Below are 23,058 nucleotides of genomic sequence, written 5' to 3' on the forward strand. Positions count from 1 at the left end.
CAGTGGTTGCTCTAGAGTTTCCAATATACATTTTATTTTTAATTTTTTTTGTTATTTTTTAAAATTGGAGTATAGTTGATTAGAGTTTCCAACATACATTTTAAACTGATCTGTATTCACCTTCAAATAACATTATACTGATTCACACCTACTACAGGTGCCTTATAACAGTGTTGCCAATCTCTTCCTTTTCTCCCTTGTGACACTGCTATCAATCATTGCATTTATACATAAGCTATAATCACCCAACACATTGTTACTATTATTTAGAGTTATCCTTTTGATGAATTAAACATATGAAAAGTCAAAGAATTTATTTTGCTTTCCCTTATTTCTCCTTCAGTGTTCTTCCTTTCTTCATGTAAATCTGAGTTTCTGACCTATTTCATTTTCCTTCTCCCCAAAGAATTTCTTTTAACATTTTTTTCAGGGCGGGTCTGCTGGAGATAAATTCCCTCCATTTTTATTTCTTGGAGAAACAAACACCAAAAAAGCCTTTACTTCTTCACGTTTTTTAAAATATATTTATTTTTGGCTGCGTTGGGTTTTCGTTGCTGCACGCGGGCTTTCTCTAGTTGCGGCGAGCAGGGGCCACTCTTCCTGCACTGTGCAGGCTTTTCTCATTGCGGTGGCTTCTCTTGTTGTGGAGCACGGGCTCTAGGCGTGCAGGCTTCAGTAGTTGTAGCACGCGAGCTCAGTAGCTGTGGCTCATGGGCTCTAGAGCACAGGCTCAGTAGTTGTGGCGCACGGGCTTAGTTGCTCAGCGGCATGTGGGATCTTCCCGGACCAGGGCTCAAACCCGTGTCTCCTGCGTTGGCAGGTGGATTCTTAACCACTGTGCCACCAGGGAAGTCTTCTCCTTCACTCTTGAAGGATAATTTTGCCAGATACAGAATTCTAGGTTAGTGGGTTTTTTCTTTAACCCCTTAAAACGGTCACTCCATCTCTTCCTGCTTGCTTTCCTGACAGAATGTCCACTGTAAGTCTTACCTTTGTTTCTCTACAAGGCAGGTGTAATTTTTTTATCTGGCTTCTTGCAAGATTTGTTCCTGGTTTTTGGTTTCCTGCAGTTTGAATGTGATATGTCTAAGTGCAGATTTGGGGGTACTTTTCCTGCTCTGTGTTCTCTCAGCTTTCTTGATTTGTGGTTTGAGGTCTGTCATTAAATTTGAAAGTTCTCAGTCATTATTACTTTAGATATTTCTTCTGTTCCATTCTCTCTTTCTTCTCCTTTTGGTATGATGTATATATTACACCTTTCTAATTGTCCCACAGGTCTTGGATCTTCTGTTTTCTGTTTTTCTTTCTTCTTTTTTTTTTTTTGCATTTCAGTTTGGGACGTTGCTATTGATCTGTCTTCAAGCTCACTAATTCCTTCCTTGCTGTGTCCAGACTATTAATGAGCCCATCAAAAACATGCTTCATTTCTGTTAGTGTTTTTGATTTTTAGTATTTCCTTGGATTCTTTCTCAGAGTTTCCATCCTCTTCTTACATTACCCACCTGTTCTTGCTTGTTGTTCACTTTTCCCATCAGAGCCCTTAGCATATGAATCATAGTTATTTTAAATATCCCATCTAATAATTCCAAAATCACTTCCATTTCTGAATCTGGTTCTGTTGTTTGCTCTGTCTCTTTAGACTTTTTTCTTGCCGTGTAATTTTCTGTTGAAAAACTAACATAGTGTATTGGGTAATAAGAGCTGAGGTCAGTAGGCCGTAAATGTGAGATTTTATGTTTACAGGGCTGGGATTTGGTTTCTGTTTGATGTTTGTTCTTGCTGGAGGTGCCAGTGGCTTCAGCGTCATCTGTTTCCCTTGGGCTTGGACTTCCCTAAGGACTGCTCCTTGTGTCTTGCAAGCTCTTTCAGCTAAAATCCACCGTCAGCGTACTGGAGCCATGTTAATGTGGTGGGGAGGTTTATGGGGCTGGGGGAAAGCGTTCTGTGATTTCAGGCTCCTATGGGCCGTGGCCCTGTGCTTTCATACATGTGTCTTAGCCTTTTAATCCCCCCCTTAGGTATAACAGGAAGGTCAGAGGGGCATGGGGTCAGGAAGTGCCCTTCCCATGCTCCCCTGTCAAATGCATGGCAGGAATTAGTTTGGATAGTTGGGAATTCAGGAAGTTTTTCAACAGTTGGTGATCTTGTAATTCACTCAACCTAAACATCCTTGTCTTACTGCAGAGGAGACTACAGCTGTCTGAGCTTCTTGTTTAAAAAAACTAGTTAGTGCTTTGAAGGAGGGTTTGGCCCAGATTTTCTACTAGTCTCTCTCCACTAGTCTCTAAGGAGAAACCTGAGGGTTGAAACAACTTGGGAGACCTGTGCAGTAAAATAAATATATGCATTTGTTCTTTGTTCACTGTGCCTGGCACTGAGTAAAACCTTTCCAGTCTCCTGAGTGATGAGTGACTTCTATCTGCTAATGAGATGACTCTTGGCTGGGGTCCTCTAAACAGCTTCAGAATGGGGGCTGTCCCAGAAAGACCAAGCTATTATTAGAGGATTGGAACTTTCAGCCCTAGACCCCAGCCTCCTGGGACAGCGGAGGGGTTGGAGATTGAGTTCAGTCACCAATGGCCAGTGATTTAATCAATCATGCCTCCATTAAAAAAAAACCTAAATAATGGGGTTGGTCAACACGTGGCAGTGTTGGGAGGGTGGTGCACCCACAGAGGGCATGGAAGCTCTGTGCCACCCATCAAAGCCCTCCACACCTTGTCATGTGTTTCTTCCATTTCGCTGTTGTGAGTTGTATCCTTTATAATAAAGCAGTAGGCATTGTTTTCCTGGTTTTATGAGCCATTCTAGCAAATTACTGAACCTCAGCAGGGGTTATGGGAACCTCTGATTTGGAGCCAGAAGTACAGGTGGCCCCAGGTCTCAGGACTAACTTCTGAGGTGGGGGCAGTGGTGTGAGGCTGAGCCCTGATCCCTGGGGCTTGCACGAACTCTGGTTAGTTAGTGTCAGAATTGACTGGAATTGTTGGCCACCCAGTTGGCGTCTGAGAGTTGGAGAACTGGTTGTGGGTGTGGAAAACCCCCACACAACCTCCTCTTTCCATTCATGTGAAAGGAAAAGCAAGGAGGCTGCTGTTACTGTTTTCAGATGTGTTCAGTGACCATGGGAGCAACGAGAAGCTCTCTTGTTACTGAATCAGGTCCAGCTGCTCACCACTCAAAAATCAATACTCAAGAGAGGCAGGTGTTGGTAGAACAGAAGGTTGTCTTTAAGCAGAATGCTGGCAGTCTGGGGAGATGGTGGACTCAGTGTCCCCCAAAACCACCTCCGAAGATTCTGCTCGGCCATGAAAGTTTTAAAGGGAAAAAAGGAAGTCATCTCAGTTAATCGTAGACATGGGGGGGGGGGTGTCAGACCCATCATCACCCTCTCCACCGAGTGCAGGCTTGTCAATCCTCGTGATGCTATCCTGTTCACACAGTTCGTTCTGTTCACGTGATTACCGAAGGGGAAGCTAGGGAAGAGATCTGGTCATCGGTTACTTACTTATTCTTTATTTCTACGTCTTTGATCTACGGGAAGAACCGACAGGTTACCAAGATTTGAAAGGTGTGCTTGGGCCGGAGATGAGTAGAGCCTGGGGGTGCCTGGTTTAAGGCTGGTGACAAGACAAAGGGGCCTCCTGCAGAGAGCTCTTTCCTGCCAAAAGCTGCTTACACTCTAGAACCTTCCTGCAGGATTCTCCCTCAGTTTGAGGATGCAGCTCGAATGTAGAAGTGAGGAATAATTATTTTTCATAGCTTTAACAAAAAATAGAATAGGTATTTTACAGGGCATATGGTTAAATTTTAGGTTTTAATTTTACCTGTGATTCTTAGCAAATTGGCTTCTCTTGGTATCAGTTTTGCAGAGGGAAGGGCTGTGTGACAGTAGATGTGTGGAGCGAGCATCCAGACACTGGTTTCCCCCTAATCTTTGCTGGTTTGCATCTCACACTGAGCCAACTGACAGGAAGGCATCATTACTCCAAGTGTGTGGAGAACTTGCCATCAATGTATGAACAGCTGTCTGGAAACTATGAAAATTTACACCTGAAATCAGGGCTAACTGTGAGAGCCAGGTTTGGGTGGGTGATTGATAAACCCAGCGAGAGCCTGTTTTCAAAAGAAGGCAGCTGGGAGGTGAGTTCACATGGTTTTAAAATTACTTGCCCTCCCACGGTGAAAAAGCCACACCCACAGCAGCATCACAGGAGGACGCCTGGCCTGGTCCCCTTTATTCACCAGACATCAACCTCGGGTCTTTTCTGTGGATCAGGCTGGACTCCTCCTTCTCGCCCATACCTGTCACAGGTGTGGCAGTTCTGGACTTTGCTGCTGTGACACCTGCTGCCTCCTTGAGTGGTTGCCCTCTAAAGCAGGAAAGATTCATTTTGCATGAATCTGTAGCATCTCCCATTGCTTTATGGTCAAACTCCATGTTTTCTGCATTAAAAGAGAAACATTATTGGAATGATATAATATTGAATTTTCCTCTGGTATGTGTAATACACTTGAGTGTTTTAACAAGCCAGCAGTTATGATAATTTTAATGGGAGATTCGTGTTCCGTTTTGCATAAGTGATGAGTTTAAATTTGATTCTTTGAATGTAAACCCCAAGAGTGTACAGATCTAGTTCCTTAATGCTTTGAGGTCTCTCCCTGACTATTTTTATTAAAATATTTCTTCATTTTAAATTATTCTGTTTACCCGGGTATTTTAAAAGGAAGAATCTTTTGTCTGTGGCTTGATAATTAACCTAATCTGATTACTGTGGTTTTTTATGAAACAATAGGGCAGAATATGTCAGCAAAGTTTTAGGCACATCAGACTTAGCATAGCATCTGTGGTCCCACAAATTTAATATTATTTATGGTAATAGCTGTATGTAGTTTTATGGATGTTACTCAGAATTAGTGCATTGCATCTGGTATTTGAGTTTGGCAATAATTGAGAGATACATTTGGGCATCAATTTAGTCCTATTATAGCATTGCTATTTTGTGTAATTATGAAACTGAAATGCTCAATTCTTTATTTCCCCTTGAAAGCATCATTTGCAATCTTACTTTGGTTTTGTGTTAAGTAAAATGTTCTTAGTAATTTGGCAGAATTATACTTTTGTATTTATTTGTTTTTTGTTCATATAAATATAAAAAATAACTAGCCTTAGTTCAGTTCTTCTCCATGATGGGCCTGGGTTATGTTGTTAATTTGCCTTCTGACTTCAGTTTAAGGGCCCTCTTTTAAAAATGAAGGAACTGTGATTCCCAAAACATAGGACATTGTAAAAACTTGGCTACATGACTAAGTAGCAGAGCTGAGATCTGAACCTGCATTTTTCATGTTTTTTTAAAAATGTTTAATTGTGGATAATTATGCACAGACACAGGCATAATTAATAATATGCACAAACATATGCATGGGTAAAGAATATAATATGCATTGAACCTTTGTGCACCCATCGCTCAGCTACAACAACTCCTGGCCATTCTTTCCCCACTACCCCTTACCATTTCTCCCTTGGATTATTCAAGCAGTCCTGAGCATCATATTATTTCATTCAAAACACTGAAGTATATATCTCTGAAAGAAAATTAAATAGCTGCAATGCCAATATCACACCCAATAAATACCAGTGATTTGTTTTATCATCAACTGTGCAATGTTCCGATTTCTCTAACTGTATCTGTCTGTGTCCCTCTGTCTTTTTGTATTTGGTTGTTATGTCACTTAAATCTCTCTCTCTTATCTTTTCTTGCTGGACCAGATGGGCTGTAGCACCCACATATCCCTTGATTATGTCTCAGGATGTACACTCCTAGAGAGATACAGTGAAATTACTTATTTTACGGTCTTTTTAAAACCATTCTCTGTAGTTAAGCTGCCAACCCAGTATACTGGTTTGTTTCATTTTGTTCTGATTTTAGAGATGTTTTGATTGAATTTCATTTCATGATTATATAGAACATTTACTGTTACAGAGTCAAATCTGTACAACAAAGGATTTTTGGAGGATTCTAGTTGTCATCCCTGTCCCGTTTATTCTGTTTCTATGTCTCCACGCCCTTGTCCCCTGCCACTGCCACCCTCACCCCCACCCCAGAGCAACCACTCTTAGGTTTTGGCTTTATGCTTTCGCTTTTTTGTTGTTGTTTTTTAAAAATATTTATTTATTTTATTTATTTGGTTGTACCGGGTCTTAGTTGCAGCAAGTGGGCTTCTTAGTTGCGGCAAGTGGGCTCCTTAGTTGTGGCTTCGCGGGCTCCTTTAGTTGTGGCTCGCCAGCTCCTTAATTGTGGCATGTGAACTCTTAGTTGCAGCATGCATGTGGGATCTAGTTTCCTGACCAGGGATTGAACTGGGCCCCCTGCATTGGGAGCTCAGAGTCTTAACCATTGCACCACCAGGGAAGTCCCTATGCTTTCATTTAAAAATGATAAGCGAGTATGTGCACTCTTCGCACACTGCCTGTATATGTGCGTGCTACACGCACTGTCCTACTGTCCTGGTCCTCGGTGTGTAACTTAAGGTATATCCTGGGGGTTGGTCTCTGTACAGAGATATTTCCTATCCTTCTTACAGCTGCATTGTCCTCTTTATACGGAGGGCTGTTATGCTTTCGTCTGTGATGCAAGTTACACCCTACTCCCTAATGTGTCATTTGTCTTTTTTACTTACTTCTGGTGGGGTTTTGACATGTAAAGATTTTTATTTTATGTAGTTAAATGTATCAGTCTTTTCTCTATTGCTTTGGAGTGTGAGTAATAGTGCAGTTTCTCAATTTGTAGGTCATAGAGGGAAGAACTCTTTGTTCTCTTCTAATATTAAATGGGATCTCTCCCTCTCTCAAGTTTCTGATCTATTTGGAATTAATCCTGATATAATTTGTGCAAAACAGATGTATATTTTTCCTTTTCTATGTGGCTACCTGGTTATATCAATACCACTTATTAAAAAGTCCGTTTTTCCCCCAGTGATTTTTTTTTTAAACAATTCTTTTTATTTTTTAAAAAAATTTTATTTATTTATTTTTGGCTGTGCTGGGTCTGCGTTGCTGCTCATGGGCTTTCTCTAGTTGGGGCGAACAGGGTCTACTCTTCTTGCGGTGCGCGGGCTTCGCATTGTGGTGGCTTCTCTTGTTGGGAAGCCTGGGCTCTAGGCACGTGGGCTTCAGTAGTTGTGGCACGTAGGCTTAGTAGTTGTGGCGCACAGGCTTAGTTGCTCCGCGGCATGTGGGATCTTCCCGGACCCAGGCTCAAACCTGTGTCCCCTGCATTGGCAGGCGGATTCTTAACCACTGAGCCACCGGGGAAGTCCTCCCCCAGTGATTTTAAATGGCAACTTTATCATGTACTAGATTTCCATAGACAAAGGGTCTATTTCTGGATATTTAGATTCTCTTCCATTGGTCTGTGAATCCATACGCCATCACCATGCTGTTTTGATAACAGAGGTTTTATAATACACTATGGTATCTGGTGTGGTTAGCCTTCCTCGTCATTCTGCTTTGCTAAGGTTTCATTAGCAGTTCTGGCTTGGTGGTTCTGCTGATGAACTGTATAATCAACTTGCCTGGCTTTAGGAAACGATGTGATTTTTAAATTGATATGATATTGAATTTGTAGATTAACTTTGAGAGAATCGACATCTATGTGATGTTGAATCTTCTTGTGCAGGAACATGGCATATCTTTCCACTTATTCAAACTTCCTTTTTCTTCCTGAGTGTTTCACAGTTTTGTTTATACAGGCTTTAGACATTTCTTGTCAAGTCTCCAGTGATAGTACTCATTTACCTATTTTGCTCTTGTAAATGTGGTCTTCAGCTGCGTGTTCCAACTGTTGTCTTTGGTGTGAATGAACATTATTGATTTTGTGTATTTATTTTACAGCCTGTTCTTTAAAACTAAGTTTTCTTCCTGTTTTTTTGTGTGTGTGTGTGTGTGTGTGTGCGCTTGTTTGGCGCAAGGACTCGTGACTTTCCACATGTATAAGCACATGAACTACAAATAAGGATAACTTAACCTCTTCTTTCACAATCTTTATGCCTTCAGTTTATTTCTCTTGTCTAAATAATGGGCGAATCCCTCGAACTCAGTGCTGAAGAGTCATGGACATGGAGGGTGCCCTTGTCTTGCTGCAGACTTGAGCAGAAAAGCCTCACGTTCTCCTGTGTTCATTAAGATGCTGGTTTTCGAGCTGAGGTTTATGTTGTAAATGTACATATATCTTCTATCATGTTGGGATAGACTCATCCTTTCCCTCAATTCCTATTTTATTGAGTGTTTTTCATATGAACAGATGCTGAATCGCATACCTTTTCTGCAGCCCCAAGATGCTCGTGTGATTTTTCTCTTTAGCTCTATGCATGTGATGGACTGTATTTCCTAATGTTAAATCACACTTGCATTTCCAGAATGAATTGCGTTTAGATTAGCCTCTGTCTTCCCGATTCTGCCAGCTTCCCTGATCTTACCTGCAGCTGGGCGAGCTCTGTCTGGCTTACAGCTTTACAGTGTTCAACAGATACGTTTATCGAAGGAACGTTGAGTGGATTGTCTTCCTTTTACATTAATGATGACATTAAAAAACATTAAACCCATGCACATTTCTAATAAACTAAGCACAACAGAAAATGACAACAGCAAAAGCAATAAACAGAGTTGTATTGATACCATCCAGAAATGGTCAGTCTTTCCTATTCAGTGTCTATAAATTGAGAAATCCCTGGATGCATATGCTGGTAAAAGGCAGGAGCTACTAGGGAATGACACTGCCTGGGTTTTAAACAGCTGTTTTTATTTGAAATTAACAGAAGCAGCACTGACGTGAGACCAGAGTTACTTCTAAACTTGAGGTTGGTTCTCCTTCCCAAGAAGACACGCTAGTTTCTAGAGTGAAGGGAGAACACTGCCAGCGCCCCCCAGACCCTGTGCGTTGTATTATCACCCCTCTCTTTCTTCCTCCACGCAGTTACGGTGGCGATCTCACACTTCACCCCCGGTGTTACTGAGATTGTCACTCACATCTGCTCTGTTCCTCACTTTCCAAGTTGTTTATTAGCTGTGTGATGACCGTGCGGGTCTAATTCTCACCCTGTAATTGGCTTCCTCAGTTCTGACTCTTGTCTCCCCGTGTATCAGCTCCAGTCCTCCTGGTGTTGGATTGATGTTCTGATTAGGATCTGGGGTTCCGTGTGGTGCTCTGGGAGCTTACGTTTCTTGGTCTGTTTTCTGGTCAGTTGTCAGGCTGTTTCGCAGTTTTTCTGGTCCTGTGCGTTTACCTGTGCTGCCGTGGGAGCGTATCTGTTGCAGGCGCACCTGGCAGCGCTCTGTCGCAATGCTCTGGCCTGTGCTCCTGGGTTCCTGCATGCTGACAAGTTTGTGGCCCTCCACCAGCCTGGTTTCTACCCCCAGGAGAGGGTGGGGAGACCAAAACACCAAGGCTGCTGCTACGAAGGCCCCGGGGTCTTATTTTCCTCCCAGAAACTCAAGCACTGTCCCCTTGGCCAAGCCGGGCAGGTCCCACCCCACAAGCACTGGCCCGGCCCTCCATCCTGGCCCTTCTTCCTTTGTGGAGCTCATACATGCACGATATGAGCCTCTATTCCAAAGGGATTTCCCTAGAGCGACTTGCAGGTGAGAATTCTCAGGACGCTGCCAACTTGCCTCCTGTCTCACGGCTACCTTGGAAGATGAGGGCAGGGCAGGAGTCAGGAGCCTTTGGGACCTCCTGTTTTGCCACTTATTTCTGTCCCCAAGGCCCCTCTCAGTTCAGAGAGAACACTGTGCCTCTGTCTTCCTTTTTTGGTTGATCTTTTTTTTTATTATTATTTATTTATTTATTTTGTGGTACGTGGGCCTCTCACTGTCGCGGCCCCTCCCGCTGTGGAGCACAGGCTCCGGACGCGCAGGCTCAGCGGCCATGGCTCACGGGCCCAGCCACTCCGCGGCATGTGGGATCTTCCCAGACCGGGGCATGAACCCGCGTCCCCTGCATCGGCAGGCGGACTCTCAACCACTGCGCCACCAGGGAAGCCCTTGGTTGATCTCTTGAGCCATCTGCCCTGTAGGTTTCACGAGGAGCTGGGGCTTGTGGGCCTGCATTCCACGGAGCAGACCTGGGAGGGAACCCGAGCGGGGTGGGGGGGGCCTTGCACCTGGGTCACCTGCAGAGGCCAGGTGGACATCCACAGAGGACCACCTGTACCAGGCTATACAGAGGGCTCACTGGGTACCATTTTAAACTCTTCACGTTATCCTGTGTGATAGGCATTCCTATCAAACAGCTTTTATTGGTGAGTCACCTGAGGCACAGAGGTTTGGACCCAGAGAGTCCTGGTCTGGAGCCTGTGCTCTTTGTGTGATGCTACCTATGTGAGGAAGGGCGGGAGGGGACCTCGGGCCATGGCGGCAATTACCGTGACGGTGTTGACAGTCCCACAACATGTGAGCAGGCTTTGGGAGACAAGAGCTGAAGACATTCTTTAAAGAAATTATTCTGGGAACCAGGCTGGAATCCATGACTACTCTCCGAGCACATCTTCTGCTATTGTAACACTGTCAATCATTCTAGAAATCGCTTCCTACTCTGTGCCAGGAACTGCCCCAGGCGCTTTATGTTTGTGTCTTTCACCTTCCCACTGACCCCAGGAAAGCTCTGATCCCCATGCTATTGAAGAGGACACGGGGTCAGAGAGAAAGGAGGTGATCCCACTGGGTCAGCCAGTGGGCGAGGGGTGGCAGCTGGGCCCCCAGACCATGCTTTTTGAGTGACGCTGACCTGCCTGGGGTAATGTCACTGAGCTTTTGAGGCTGAGACTTGAAGAGTTCTCTGCTTTGTCTGTGACCAGCCTTTACCAGGAGTGAGTTCAGAAAAAGTGTCAAAACGAGTCATCCCGTGTTTAAACAAGCATCAGAGGGTCCAAATTTTTGTTCGGGGTGGTGGTGGTAATTGTTGAGGTTACAGTGTATATAAAAGAAGTGATCTGTAGACAGGGATTTTGGGGAAAGAAACTTAGATAATTTTCAACTGTTTGTCTCCCAGAAAAGTCACAGAAATATGTAAAAATATTATCACTCATTAGTTGACATTTAACCAAACGTATTATTCTAAAATAGGATAAATAAAAACTCCTTAGTAGATGTCTTGGTCAGCTGGGGCAACCATGGCAAAACACCACAGACGGGGTGGCTTAACAACAGATGTGGATTGTCTCAAAGTTCTGGTCAGGTTCTGGCGAGAGCCCGCTTCCTGACTTGCTGCTTTCTGGCCGAGTCACCACATGGCCTGTCCTTGGGCGCCCGTGGAGAGGCCATACTCTCTTGCTCTTCCCCTCTGTGTAAAGGCCACAAATCCTACCAGATTAGGACCTCACCCTATGACTCATCTACCCGTAATTTACCTCCTGAAAGTCCTATCTTCAGATGCAGTCACATTGGGGGTTAGAACTTAAACATAAGAATTTTGGGAGGACACAATTCAGTCTATAGCAATAGGGAAGTTGTTTTCTCCCTGAATATGATTTCTTCCTTTTATGTTTTTTGCTATATTTATATTTCAACCAAAGCTGGATTATAAACACCAGTGGGAAGAATCTGTGTCTAAATGTCTCATCTACAAACCACCCAGCTTATTAATATTAATTTTTCACTGTTAAGTGATATTTATGATAAAGGTAATGGGAGTGATCAGTATGTTCAGATTATTTAAATATTCAAGTATTTTATTTGACTTGTTTTTATAAGTATTTTCTTTTTTAAAAAAACTTTATGTATTTATTTAAGTATTTATTTATTTATTTAGGCTGCACCAGGTCTTAGTTGTGGCATGCATGTGAGATTTAATTCCCCGACCAGGGATCGAACCTGGGCCCCCCTGCATTGGGAGCGTGGAGTCTTACCCACTGGACCACCGGGGAAGTCCCTTGACTTTTATTTTATTCAACTTTGAGTATTTTATATGTTAGCTGAAAATCATATATTATTAATTTTTACAAGGTGGCTGTTCAAATTTTCATTCTATCTGAGCAAGTAATCCTGTATTTTTTGTATAAAAGAAAGGATAGGGTACCCTGTATGGCTTTAGGAGAGAGATACATTTGAAATTTATTGTTCTCATTTAGTTACAGAAAGCTAGAGAGAACTACTGCTTTAAACAGCTGGGTTCTTGGCAAATGAACTTAAAAATAAAAAAGAATATTTGCCAATATCTTTTCTGTCGGTCTCAGGTCCTTTGATAGAACTTCTTCTTGGGAAAAAAATATCAGACAAGTATTAAAAATTGGCTTAGTGTGATCAGAAAGAAAAGTCTATCTTTTTAAAAATGTGCTGAATTCTAAAAGTTAACTAAGAAGACATTGTCACATGGTCTTCTACACTAGTTATATTTAGCTTTTCCCTAGAAATAAGATCTCTCTTTCTTCTCAGTAAATGTGACTATCTTGGTGTCTTAAGTCTTCCAGCCATACAGGATCACCATTTCCTTTAATATTCAAGTGAGCAAGCTCATGCCCTAAGGCCCTGTATTTGGAAAGCACCTCGTGCTCTGTCCCCAGCTTCCATCACCAAGGATTGCTGTAGTCCTGGAGATTTTCCGGGTCACCCCGACTCCAGTTTACTCCCTCCACTGAATGCTTAGGCTCCCTGAGCACTGGGCCTCCCACGATTGGCCTGTACCCACCCCACTTGCCCCAGGCTGGGTACCACTTCCCGTCCCAAAGGATCACTGGCCCTGGTTGTGACAGCAGCCCACAGCGTACCCGCCACACTGCCTGGCAGTCCTGACACTTGTTCCTGGGCCCCGTGATCACCACATTGCAATGGTCAAGTCTTTGACCCCACTGCTAATCCTTGGAAACAAATGATCTGTTCTCCACTCTTGTAGTTTTTCCTCTTTCCTCTTCCAGAGGGTCATCTACATGGACTCATGCAAAACGTACTCTCTTGAGACTGGCTTCATGAGTTTAGCATGATGCATTTGACTCAGCCATGCTGTTGTACCTATAAGTAATTGTGTTCCTTTTTATTGCTGGGTGCTATTCATTTGTATGGATGTAACACAGCTGCTTTATCTCTTAACCCATTAAAATACTGCTTTATTTCCACTTTTGGTGATTATGCATAAAGCTCCTATAGCCACTTGTGTGTATGTTTTTGTATGGATGTAAATTTTTATTTTTTTCAGTGAAATACCTTAGAGTACGGTTGCTGGGTCAGATGTAAATGTAACTTTAACTTTGTAAGATGTTACCAAACTGTTTATCTGAGTGACGTTTACATCCCACTAGCAGTTGTTCTGTATCCTCCCCAGCACTTGCTTAGTTTAGCTCAGTTTTGTTTGTTTTGCTGTCCTAATATGTTGGATGTGTACATTTGTATGGAGAAAAAGACCCCAAATAGCCAAAGCGATCTTGAGAAAAAAAATGGAGCTGGAGGAATCAGGCTCCCTGACTTCAGACTATACTACAAAGCTACAGTAGTCAAGACAGTATGGAACTGGCACAAAAACAGAAACATAGACCAATGGAATAGGACAGAAAGCCCAGAGATAAACCCATGCACCTATGGTCAACTAATCTATGACAAAGGAGACAAGAATATACAATGGAGAAAAGAGAGTCTCATCATAAGTGGTGCTGGGAAAACTGGACAGCTACATGTGAAAGAATGAAATTAGAACACTCCCTAACACCATACACAAAAATAAACTAAAAATGGACTAAAAGACCTAAATATAAGACCGGACACTATAAAACTCTTAGAGGAAAACATAGGAAAAACACTCCTTGATGTAAATCACAGCAAGATCTTTTTTGATCCACCTTCTAGAGTAATGGAAATAAAAAAACAAACAAATGGTACCTAATGAAACTTAAAAGTTCTGCACAGCAAAAGAAACCATAAATAAGACGAAAAGGCAACCCTCAGAATGGGAGAAAATAATTGCAAACGAATCAATGGACAAAGGATTAATCTCCAAAATATGCAAACAGCTCATGCAGCTCAGTATAAAAAAACCAAACAACCCAATCAAAAAATGGACAGAAGACCTAAATAGACATTTCTCCAAAGAAGACATACAGGTGGCCAAGAGGCACATGAAAAGATGCTTAACATAACTAATTATCAGAGAAATGCAAATCAGAACTACAATGAGGGGGCTTCCCTGGTGGCGCAGTGGTTAAGAATCCACCTGCCAATGCAGGGGACACGGGTTTGAGCCCTAGTTCGGGAAGATCCCACATGCCGTGGAGCAACTAAGCCCGTGCACCACAACTACTGGAGCCCACGTGCCTAGAGCCCGTGCTGTGCAACAAGAAGCCACCGCAGTGAGAAGCCTGCACACCACAATGAAGGGTGGCCTCCTCTCACCACAACTAGAGAAAGCCCGCTCACCACATCGAAGACCCAATGTAGCCAAAAATAAGTAAATAAAATATATTTTTTAAAAAAAGAGAGGTAAATTCAGTTTCTTCTTTGCAAGTAAGTTAATACAAAAGGAACACATTTGCTGAACTCTGTGGAAGTAATGGCAGCAGACTGCAAATGGTATGAGTTAATGGAATGACTCACATTGGCTATTAGATTTGCACAATTTAAAAATGTATATATATATATTTATATAAAGTGCACGTCACAGATTATGAGGGATGATACCCTTGGGTTCTCTTTTCTTTCTCATTTCTTTCTCATTGAGTCCTAAGGCTGATATATTAAGACATTTAAGAGATTCACATGATTGCAATTCTTGATCAGGGATGCCCCAAATTAAACGGTAATCTCTTGAGAGAGCACGTTTCTCTGTTGGTAGCGTTCTCTTAGCCATTTCTGCAAAAATTGTGGTGTGGGCCCAGGCAATTTCCATGAGCATGTGCTTTCCAAAAGATAAACTCACCGGACCTAACTAAAATGTGCTTTCTGGGATGGCTTTGACGCAGCTGTCCGGCTGGAGTTTATTATGCACAGAGTATCAATGCTAAAATGGTGAAAAGATTGGGAAAGCCCTGCTTGCGAGGCAAGGCTGCCTTTACCATTCTTTCTAAACAGACTCAGGGGCTTTAGAGAAAGTTACTGGTAGGAAATGGTTTGGGGGTGGGGGCGGCTGGCGACGGCAAACTAGTCCTCAGGGTCTTTTATCCTTTTTATGCTCAGTTTTGTGGAGAAAGAAATGCTTTTACTTCCCTTCCACGCTCTTACCCTTATTTTTCTCCCACGTTCTTCCTGGGAGTCTCCTCCACCTACAAACAGTCCCGATTTCAGAGCTCTCGATACTCACTTTCTACGGATCTGGCCTGAGCTGTGCGGTCCTGAGCTGAGCCGCACACTCGCTCAGGACCTTTGCTTCCTGTTCTCTATCTTCAGGGTTTCGTAAGGACGACACTTAATTCTAATAAAACACACGGCTGGGACCCGCAGGGTTGCGCGGAGACGCCGCCACGGCGCAACAGCCGGCCGAACCAGACCGACCCCCAGACACGGCGCGGCCTCGATGACGTAGCGCGCAGCCTCCGTGACGCAACCGCGCAGCCCCCTGACGCAGCGCGCAGCCTCTGTGACGCAACCGCGCCCTCTCCGGCCCCGCCCAGGGCCGCCAGGAGGAGCTGCGCGCAGACCCTCATCTCCTCAGCTGCTAGTTACGGGGTGTCCGCGTAGCGCGGGTCTCGCCGCCGCGACATGTCGCAAAAGCCGAAGAGCCGGGGCCGCGCCGGCACCCAGGCCGAGCTGGGCAGCGGCGGCGAGGAGGCCCCGAGCACATCCCGCGGGCCGGGCAGCGCCGCATCGCAGGGCGGCCGGCGGCCCGAGGCTTCCCCCGCGCCGGGGCCGCGGTCGCAGAAGCAGCTGGAGCTGAAGGTGGCGGAGCTGGTGCAGTTCCTGCTGATCAAGGACCAGAGGAAGATCCCGATCCGTCGCACCGACATCCTGCGGCACGTGGTCGGGGACTACAAGGACGTGCTCCCGGAGCTGCTGCGGCGGGCGGCCGAGCGCCTGGAGTACGTGTTCGGGTACCGGCTGGTGGAGCTGGAGCCCCGGAGTAACACCTACATCCTGGTCAACACACTAGAGCCGGTGGAGGAGGACGCGGAGATGCGCGGCGACCAGGGCACTCCCACCACCGGGCTGCTCATGATCGTGCTGGGGCTCATCTTCATGAAGGGCAACAGCATCAAGGAGACCGAGGTCTGGGACTTCCTGCGGCGCCTCGGGGTGCACCCCACCAAGAAGCACCTCATCTTCGGGGATCCGAAGAAGCTCATCACCGAGGACTTCGTGCGGCAGCGGTACTTGGAGTACCGGCGCATCCCGCACACGGACCCCGTGGACTACGAGCTCCAGTGGGGCCCGCGCACCAACCTGGAGACCAGCAAGATGAAGGTGCTCAAGTTCGTGGCCAAAGTCCACAATCAGGATCCCAAGGACTGGCCGGCGCAGTACTGTGAGGCTTTGGCGGAGGAGGAGGCCAGGGCCAGACCCCAGACCGGGGGCACGGCCCCAACCCCAGCCCCTTCCTCTTGAAACCTGAGACAGACTCGGAGAGACGCTGGGGAAGGGCTGGGGGTGGGAGGGAGCATCTTGCTGTAACCTTTAAATGTGTGTAACAGTTTTAGGATGTGTTTGCAATCTTTTCTTCTTGTGATATTATAAGTCACTTTGGTTCCGAATTTTCATTTATAAAAATATTAGGGGATGCTTTATTTTGTTTTGGTTTGTCTTACTGTCTGTATTTTTTTTGTCGGTATAAAAATCTTGCTAGCTTTATAAAGCGAATTGGAAAGTTTTGTACCATGTTATGGAAATAGACATTTAAAAGAAAGAACACGTCAGTAAGTTGCTTTCATACCAGGGAAATAAAACGAAGTGGCTCTTGTCTGGCCTCTGGACTACTCAACTCTGTAAGGAAAAATAAAAGTCTATAAATTGAAAACTAAAATGTAACTGCCTACATCTCTATTAATCTTAGCATAGCCATTTTAAAAACATATTTCCCATGTGTGTAAGTGTTATGAGTCATTCTAAGCAATGTATGCGTTGTATTTTTTCCGGATAAGTTTTTGTGTGGCTGACCATTTAGTTCCTTTTTTTTCTGGTTTTTTGTTTTTGTTTTTTTTGGTTTTTTTTACTATAGTTATAATAAACACTGTAGTTTTGAAGCAAGTAAGCATTGTGCACTTATTTTAACCGTAAGTCATGAGAAGATTTCATTACTGAAAAACAGCATCTTAACAAAAAAAGAAAATTTTTACCGCGTATCATTCAGGTAAATAGTGTTTTGTGGAAGTTGCTCTATTTTTATGTGTGTGTGCATGTTGGATCATGATGTAAAATATATTACTTTCTGTGGGTCACAGAAAAGTGTTAATGATTAACCATACCTACTTGAGAATCAGACTACGTGGGATCAGAGCCTCCCTCTGCATAACTGGCTGTAGGAATTTAAGCAGGTTAGGTTGTATACAGACCTTTCCTCACCTGTAAAATGGGTTGATGATGCATGTTGTTGTGTGTGGTAGTGTGATAATTAGATAGGGAAGTATACCTAGAGATCTTGGCACAGTCCGGGGCTGTGGGGGATTTTAGTTGTTACTTTGTTCCTTAAAATTTGTTTAAATTTGTTTTTTCTTGGTCTGGAGCAGTTAAAAAATTTTTTTTAAGGTTTTCTTTCATTATCTTGTTCTAAATCATTCCTCGAATTGGAATTACTGGTTCAAAAATGTGACTTTTCTAGTCTGACTCTGTTGTATGGTTTTATGGAAAAACATAACTCATGGTTTATGGTGAGTAGAGCCCATGTAAACAGTAAGAGCAGAAAATAAGATCTGCCCCAGGTTGGAGAGGTCTCTGTAATGTAGTGAATAGCATATGGGGTTTCGAGGTTGTCTGATAGACTGAATTCAAATTACGGCTCATGCTATGGCAACATGGTGATTTGGCATAGGTTTTAAGCTCCCTTAATCTCAATTTCTTTATGTGTAAAATGGGAAAAACAATAATTATATCATAGTTAGTTGTATGGATTAAACGAGCCTGAAGAAAAGCTGGTATAGTGGCCTTTCATTGTATTTCTCCATAGTCTCTGGCAAAATGCTGTTTATATACAGAAGTTCAACTGTTAATTATTCAGCAGGTGAATAAGTATGATTGTTTTGGGGGAAGGTACTGCAAATTAATCATGAAAGGTATAGTGGCCTTTCATTGTATTTCTCCATAGTCTCTGGCAAAATGCTGTTTATATACAGAAGTTCAACTGTTAATTATTCAGCAGGTGAATAAGTATGATTGTTTTGGGGGAAGGTACTGCAAATTAATCATGAAATGAGATAAATACTTAAAAAAAGAAAAATGTGGATTGATCAACCCTGGACTAGAGTCATCTAGAAGAATCTGGTGGGTATGTGGTGGTGTGGAGCAATGGGTTAGATGACTGGGTTTTACTTTATTCTGTTGAACTGGAATTTGCATTTATTTTATCAGTGAATATAGTTGGTCCTTAAAGGCATTTCTTGGTTTGCATTTATTTCAGTGTATGAATTACCTCCTGGCTAAGCATTCTGCTTACTCAATGACCGCTTACCCCTCTGGGGTGTTCTAATGCTGGGATTTTCATCTGTAGGGGGCGGAAAATATCATTATGCACTATGCAGTGTCAGTTATATCTGAGGCACATGTTTTCCCCACACTTTTCTTGTAGAGATGTTAATAATTTACCGTCAGTAGATAACCATTTTGTTTCAAATTTTAAAGTAGAAAACATTACAGACCAGATCAAACCCTTGTATCTTTTCACCCTTCCCAGAGGTGTCAAGTTTGTGGCTATTGTTCCGTTGTCTAGTTAATACAATATAATGTTTAATATATGAATAATATATACAGTTGACCCTTGAACAACACAGGTTTGAACTGCATGGTCCACTTACATGAAGATTTTTTTCAATAAATATTGAGTACATTTACAGGCTGGGAGATGGGTATGCGGGGCGTTACACTGTTTTCTCTGGTTTTGCATATGTATGAAATTTTCCATAACAAAAATTAAAAGAAATAAACTTAAAGGCATTCTAATAAATAAACTTCTTTCACTTGATTTTTTTTTAGTAATTTATTACTTGTTATTTCTGAGACTATATAACACTATTTTGAGACTGAAGGATGCATAGTATTTTCAAGTTTAGCTTCTAAAATATTTTACAGTATATTTCAAATAAAATCATGGTTGCTGGCTATGGCTCTTCAGAGACTTTACCTTTTTTATTTGACTTAAGGTAATATGAATTTGAAATTTTAATAAATAATACTTTCCTTGAAAACAGAAATGTTATTCATATAATTACTAGATCATCTGAAAGCTTTTTGAAAGCCAAATAATTTTTCCTTTGAGTCTCTCCAAGTGAATAATCAATTTCTTGTTTGGTTTGTTTCCAGATTACCTTTTTCATGCTGCTCTCTGCAGTATGTGTAATGCTGAATTTGGCTGGTTCAATTCTCTCCTGTCAGAACGCTCAGCTAGTCAACTCCCTAGAAGGCTGTCAGTTGGTGAGTAATGAAATGCAGACCTTTTGATAAAGGGCATAGGCTTTGATTTTGAATGAAAGTGATTTCAAAAATAATGTTATTGTATCCTTGGATGCATTCTGATGTTTTAGTGTTAAGGAATTCACAATGATTGATTTTTTAAAATTCTCCCAAATTAAAACTGGTTCTACTCATAAGTCAGTTACTAATAGTATATTAGTGTAATGCTATTTTAAAATAAATGTCTTTAGTAACGATTTTATTTTAATATTTGTTGCATTGATATTTGTCTCCACTGAATTTTTAAAAATCAGTTTTGTAAATCGATTTTAAGTGCCGAGATACATATAAGCTTGCTAATGTGTGCATCCAAACAATTTAGTTCTCATTTTTCAGTTAAAAAAGAGAACTGTCTTTTCAATCTAGGAAAACCGTAGATGGTGTGCTATGGACATGGTAGGGGGTCATTTTGGTTTGTTGAATGTAACCATCATTCCTTATCATAACTTGGCTCCTGCTTCGGTAACATATGCGTGTGGCTGGTGCAGAAATCAGAGTGTGTCCCATGACGTTCAGTACAGGTGCAGTGTGACCCCTGATGTGACCCTGGCTACTGGGTATGGGGGTGCTGGTGTTTGTTTCTTTAACTTAGAGAAGGCACAAGGCCACCTTTTAGAGCCGTGCCCCTCACAGCTGCCCATGTACTTGCCAACCTGTGGCCATGATTTCTGAGAGGTCAGGGGCTATGCTGAACTGCCTGAAGCTTTTCTGTAGCAGGGCAGTGCCTACGTTTCTTGTAGCCATGCCATCGGGTTCAAAGGGGAGCTGCTGCCCTTTACATTCCTCGTCTACCAAGGCCAGCAAGTCTAGTGTACGGTGCAGGCTGAGTGCTGAAACACCTACTGAGTCCCCAAAACTGAGAGCTTAGTCTTGTTATTTTCTGTTCAGTGCGGGCAAGCTCACACTGATCATATTTCATCCCAATATGATATACACAGAATATTCTCGCTGTAGTGCAGTATTTCCCCAGGAGTACCAAGAACTGACACAACCTGGAGCCCCATCACCAACAGAAAGGGCGACTTGCTAACTTCTGTTCGTAACTTGGTAGCCTCTCTTTTCCTAAGTACTAAATGTGGTGAATATGGTAAAAATCTGGCAACCTACACAGGATTAGCCAGTTTTTTCTCTGATTCCGATTTTCCAAGACAGAGTGACTGGGGTGACAAGAAGTGAAAGTGCCTGGAGGTCCAGATCCAAAAGAAAGACAAGTGCCCAGTCTTGAAAGGTTGACTTCTCCTGGTATTAATCTCAGACCCTGTTTCCCTATACTGTATGCTGCATGAAAGGATGGGAAAGATGTAATTATATAATTATATGCAATTTTATATTTACATATTACATATATTTTATATATTTATATATGCACCATTTATATTTCTTTTTCTTCTGTGATTTGACTGGGACCTTTACCCATTTTTAGATTTAACAGTTATTTATTTGCAAGAGCTCTTTGTATATTATGGTTTTGAGTCCTGCAGCTTATAGGGTCAGATATATTTCTGGATTGTTATTTGCCCTTTATTTTTTCACATAGAAAAAATTTTAATTTTTGTGTGTTCAAAGCTGTTAAAGTTTTCCTTTGTGGTCTTACCTTAGAACCAATAAAAAGACCTTTTCCTTCCTAAGATCATGTTACCCCAATAATTTCCCCTGGTGTGCTTTTTTTAAAAATAATTAACTCTTTAATATCCTTGAATTTATTTGATGAATTTAACCTTTTCCTCTAAAATGGGTAGCTAGCTTTCCTAAAACTATTTCCCGAGTAACCTAATATTTCCCTGATGATATGAAATGCCACCTGAACATTGAGTCCTTTGGTAGCAAGTTACAAAAACTGACAAAGCCAAAGGCCATTTATTAGAGAGATGGTGGGACCTATTGAATATCCAAGGGGTTAGAGATTAAGCCTGGAAACTGGCTGGTTCCAGAAGAGCTTCTGTGGCTGCAAAAGCCTGACCCAGAGTGGGGGTCTGCAGCGGGAACCCTGAACTCCTCAGGATGCAGTTCTGCAGGAGTGAACAGTTCCTGTGGTTCTTAACCGCTTTGTCCGTTGGTCCTAGAGTCAGAGTCCAGGGAGGGAGCATTTTGATTGGCCAGGGTAAGAAAAAATCTGCTTAGCTGTCCCACCAGTGGAATCCAAGAGATAATCCTCCAAACTAAGGTACTGTTAGGAAGGGTTGAGGGAAGGAAGGCAGGAATGTATGCTGGATAGTCAAAAAGAGAGCCGGTATCTACTCTGACAGCATTATCATAGGTATGCACACACACGTACAGATGTGACTCTTTGCCTATCTCTGGACTTTTCATTCTGTCCCATTCCCATGTCTGTTTATTCATATTCCAGAACAATACTACCTTTTAAGAAATTGAAGTGTAGTTGATTTACAGTATTATATTAGTTTCAGCTATACAACATAATGATTCAGTGTTTTTACAGATTATACTCCATTTGCAGTTATTATAAAATGTTGGCTATATCCCCTGTGCTATACACAGAACAGCACCACTTTTATTACCTTAACTCTCTATTTTTATAACTGGTAGGGCAAGCCCTACCCCACCCCCATCCCAGACTTGAATCTACTTCTTAAAAAAGTTCTTGCCTGTTTTTAAAAGTTTAGTCTTCCAGATGAGTTTTGAAATTTTTTTTTCAAGACTCAAAGGAATCAATTTGAAATTTCAATGGGAATCATATTAAAATTATAGATTAATTTGGTGGAGAATGGACACGTTGACAACATCATGTTTTCCCTTTCAGGCACATTGTGCATGCTTTTGGTTTTATCCAAATTATTTTTATAAATCCTTCAGTGCAGTTTTTGTTTTTCTTTAGTGTATCTAGTACATTTCCACATCTGTGTGTCTTTTTCCTCTGCATAATTAAAAATTAACAAATTTTTATTATACATAATAGTTTATTATATATAAATTATTATAATTATGAGGTCTCTTTTCAATTCCACACTCCTAGCATCCCCTTCAGAAAGTTTTTGGTAGCCAGATATTTTCTGTGCATATTAGTGTTGTGTTACCATTCTTACACACGTCTCTTCTGCCTACCATTATCCACATCCCTTTTGTCAGCCAACCCTGTGGCTTGGTGACATTTGTACATCAGCCCTTGGAGCCCTTTCCAGCTGTTAAATAGACAGCCCTGGGTAGACGGACGGATGGATGGTTGGATGGATAAATGGATGGATGGATAGATGGACAGACAGACGGATGGATGGATGGATGATAATTTGTTTAACCACCACTTAATGAAGGATCAGTTAGGGATGTTTCTAGTCTTTTGCTAAAATAAACATGGCAGAGAAGATGACCCTTTGTGCACATTCATAACTCAACAAATACTGAGTGGCTTTTGCCCCTGCTGTGGGATTCCAGAGTAGGTGGTACAGTTATTGACCAGGGTTCTTGGCCTCCTTAATCAAAATCGATCAGAGGCCAGACAAGGAATTCAGGCAAGCTTTATTGGGGCCGCT

General features: G+C 42.5%; 2 protein-coding genes and 1 long non-coding RNA gene across 3 annotated transcripts in view; 2 read left to right on the top strand and 1 right to left on the bottom strand.

Moving 5' to 3' along the window:
• Positions 1–23,058, top strand: part of FAM189A1 (family with sequence similarity 189 member A1) — a 358,843-nt gene that overhangs the window by 240,521 nt on the left and 95,264 nt on the right. The window contains exon 3 of the mRNA XM_032624741.1: positions 19,421–19,531. Coding sequence (XP_032480632.1) covers positions 19,421–19,531 — 111 coding nt within the window. The remainder of the gene's footprint in view (positions 1–19,420; positions 19,532–23,058) is intronic.
• LOC116749911 lies at positions 3,239–15,437 on the bottom strand. Its single transcript, XR_004348729.1, has 3 exons — positions 15,279–15,437; positions 4,306–4,446; positions 3,239–3,534 (listed from the first exon to the last, which is right to left on the bottom strand). It is a non-coding gene; the product is annotated as an uncharacterized LOC116749911 (long non-coding RNA).
• On the top strand, positions 15,571–17,155 carry NSMCE3 (NSE3 homolog, SMC5-SMC6 complex component). The gene has a single exon (XM_032624742.1). It carries the CDS (start codon positions 15,677–15,679, stop codon positions 16,514–16,516), a length of 840 nt encoding a protein of 279 aa, XP_032480633.1. The 5' UTR covers positions 15,571–15,676; the 3' UTR covers positions 16,517–17,155.

The sequence above is a fragment of the Phocoena sinus genome, chromosome 2 (genome assembly GCF_008692025.1).
Source record: "Phocoena sinus isolate mPhoSin1 chromosome 2, mPhoSin1.pri, whole genome shotgun sequence".
Classification (NCBI taxonomy): domain Eukaryota; kingdom Metazoa; phylum Chordata; class Mammalia; order Artiodactyla; family Phocoenidae; genus Phocoena; species Phocoena sinus.

Coding starts and splice junctions, on each gene's coding strand:
- NSMCE3 (XM_032624742.1), top strand. CDS start 15,677: ATGTCGCAAAAGCCGAAGAGCCGGGGCCGCGCCGGCACCCAGGCCGAG.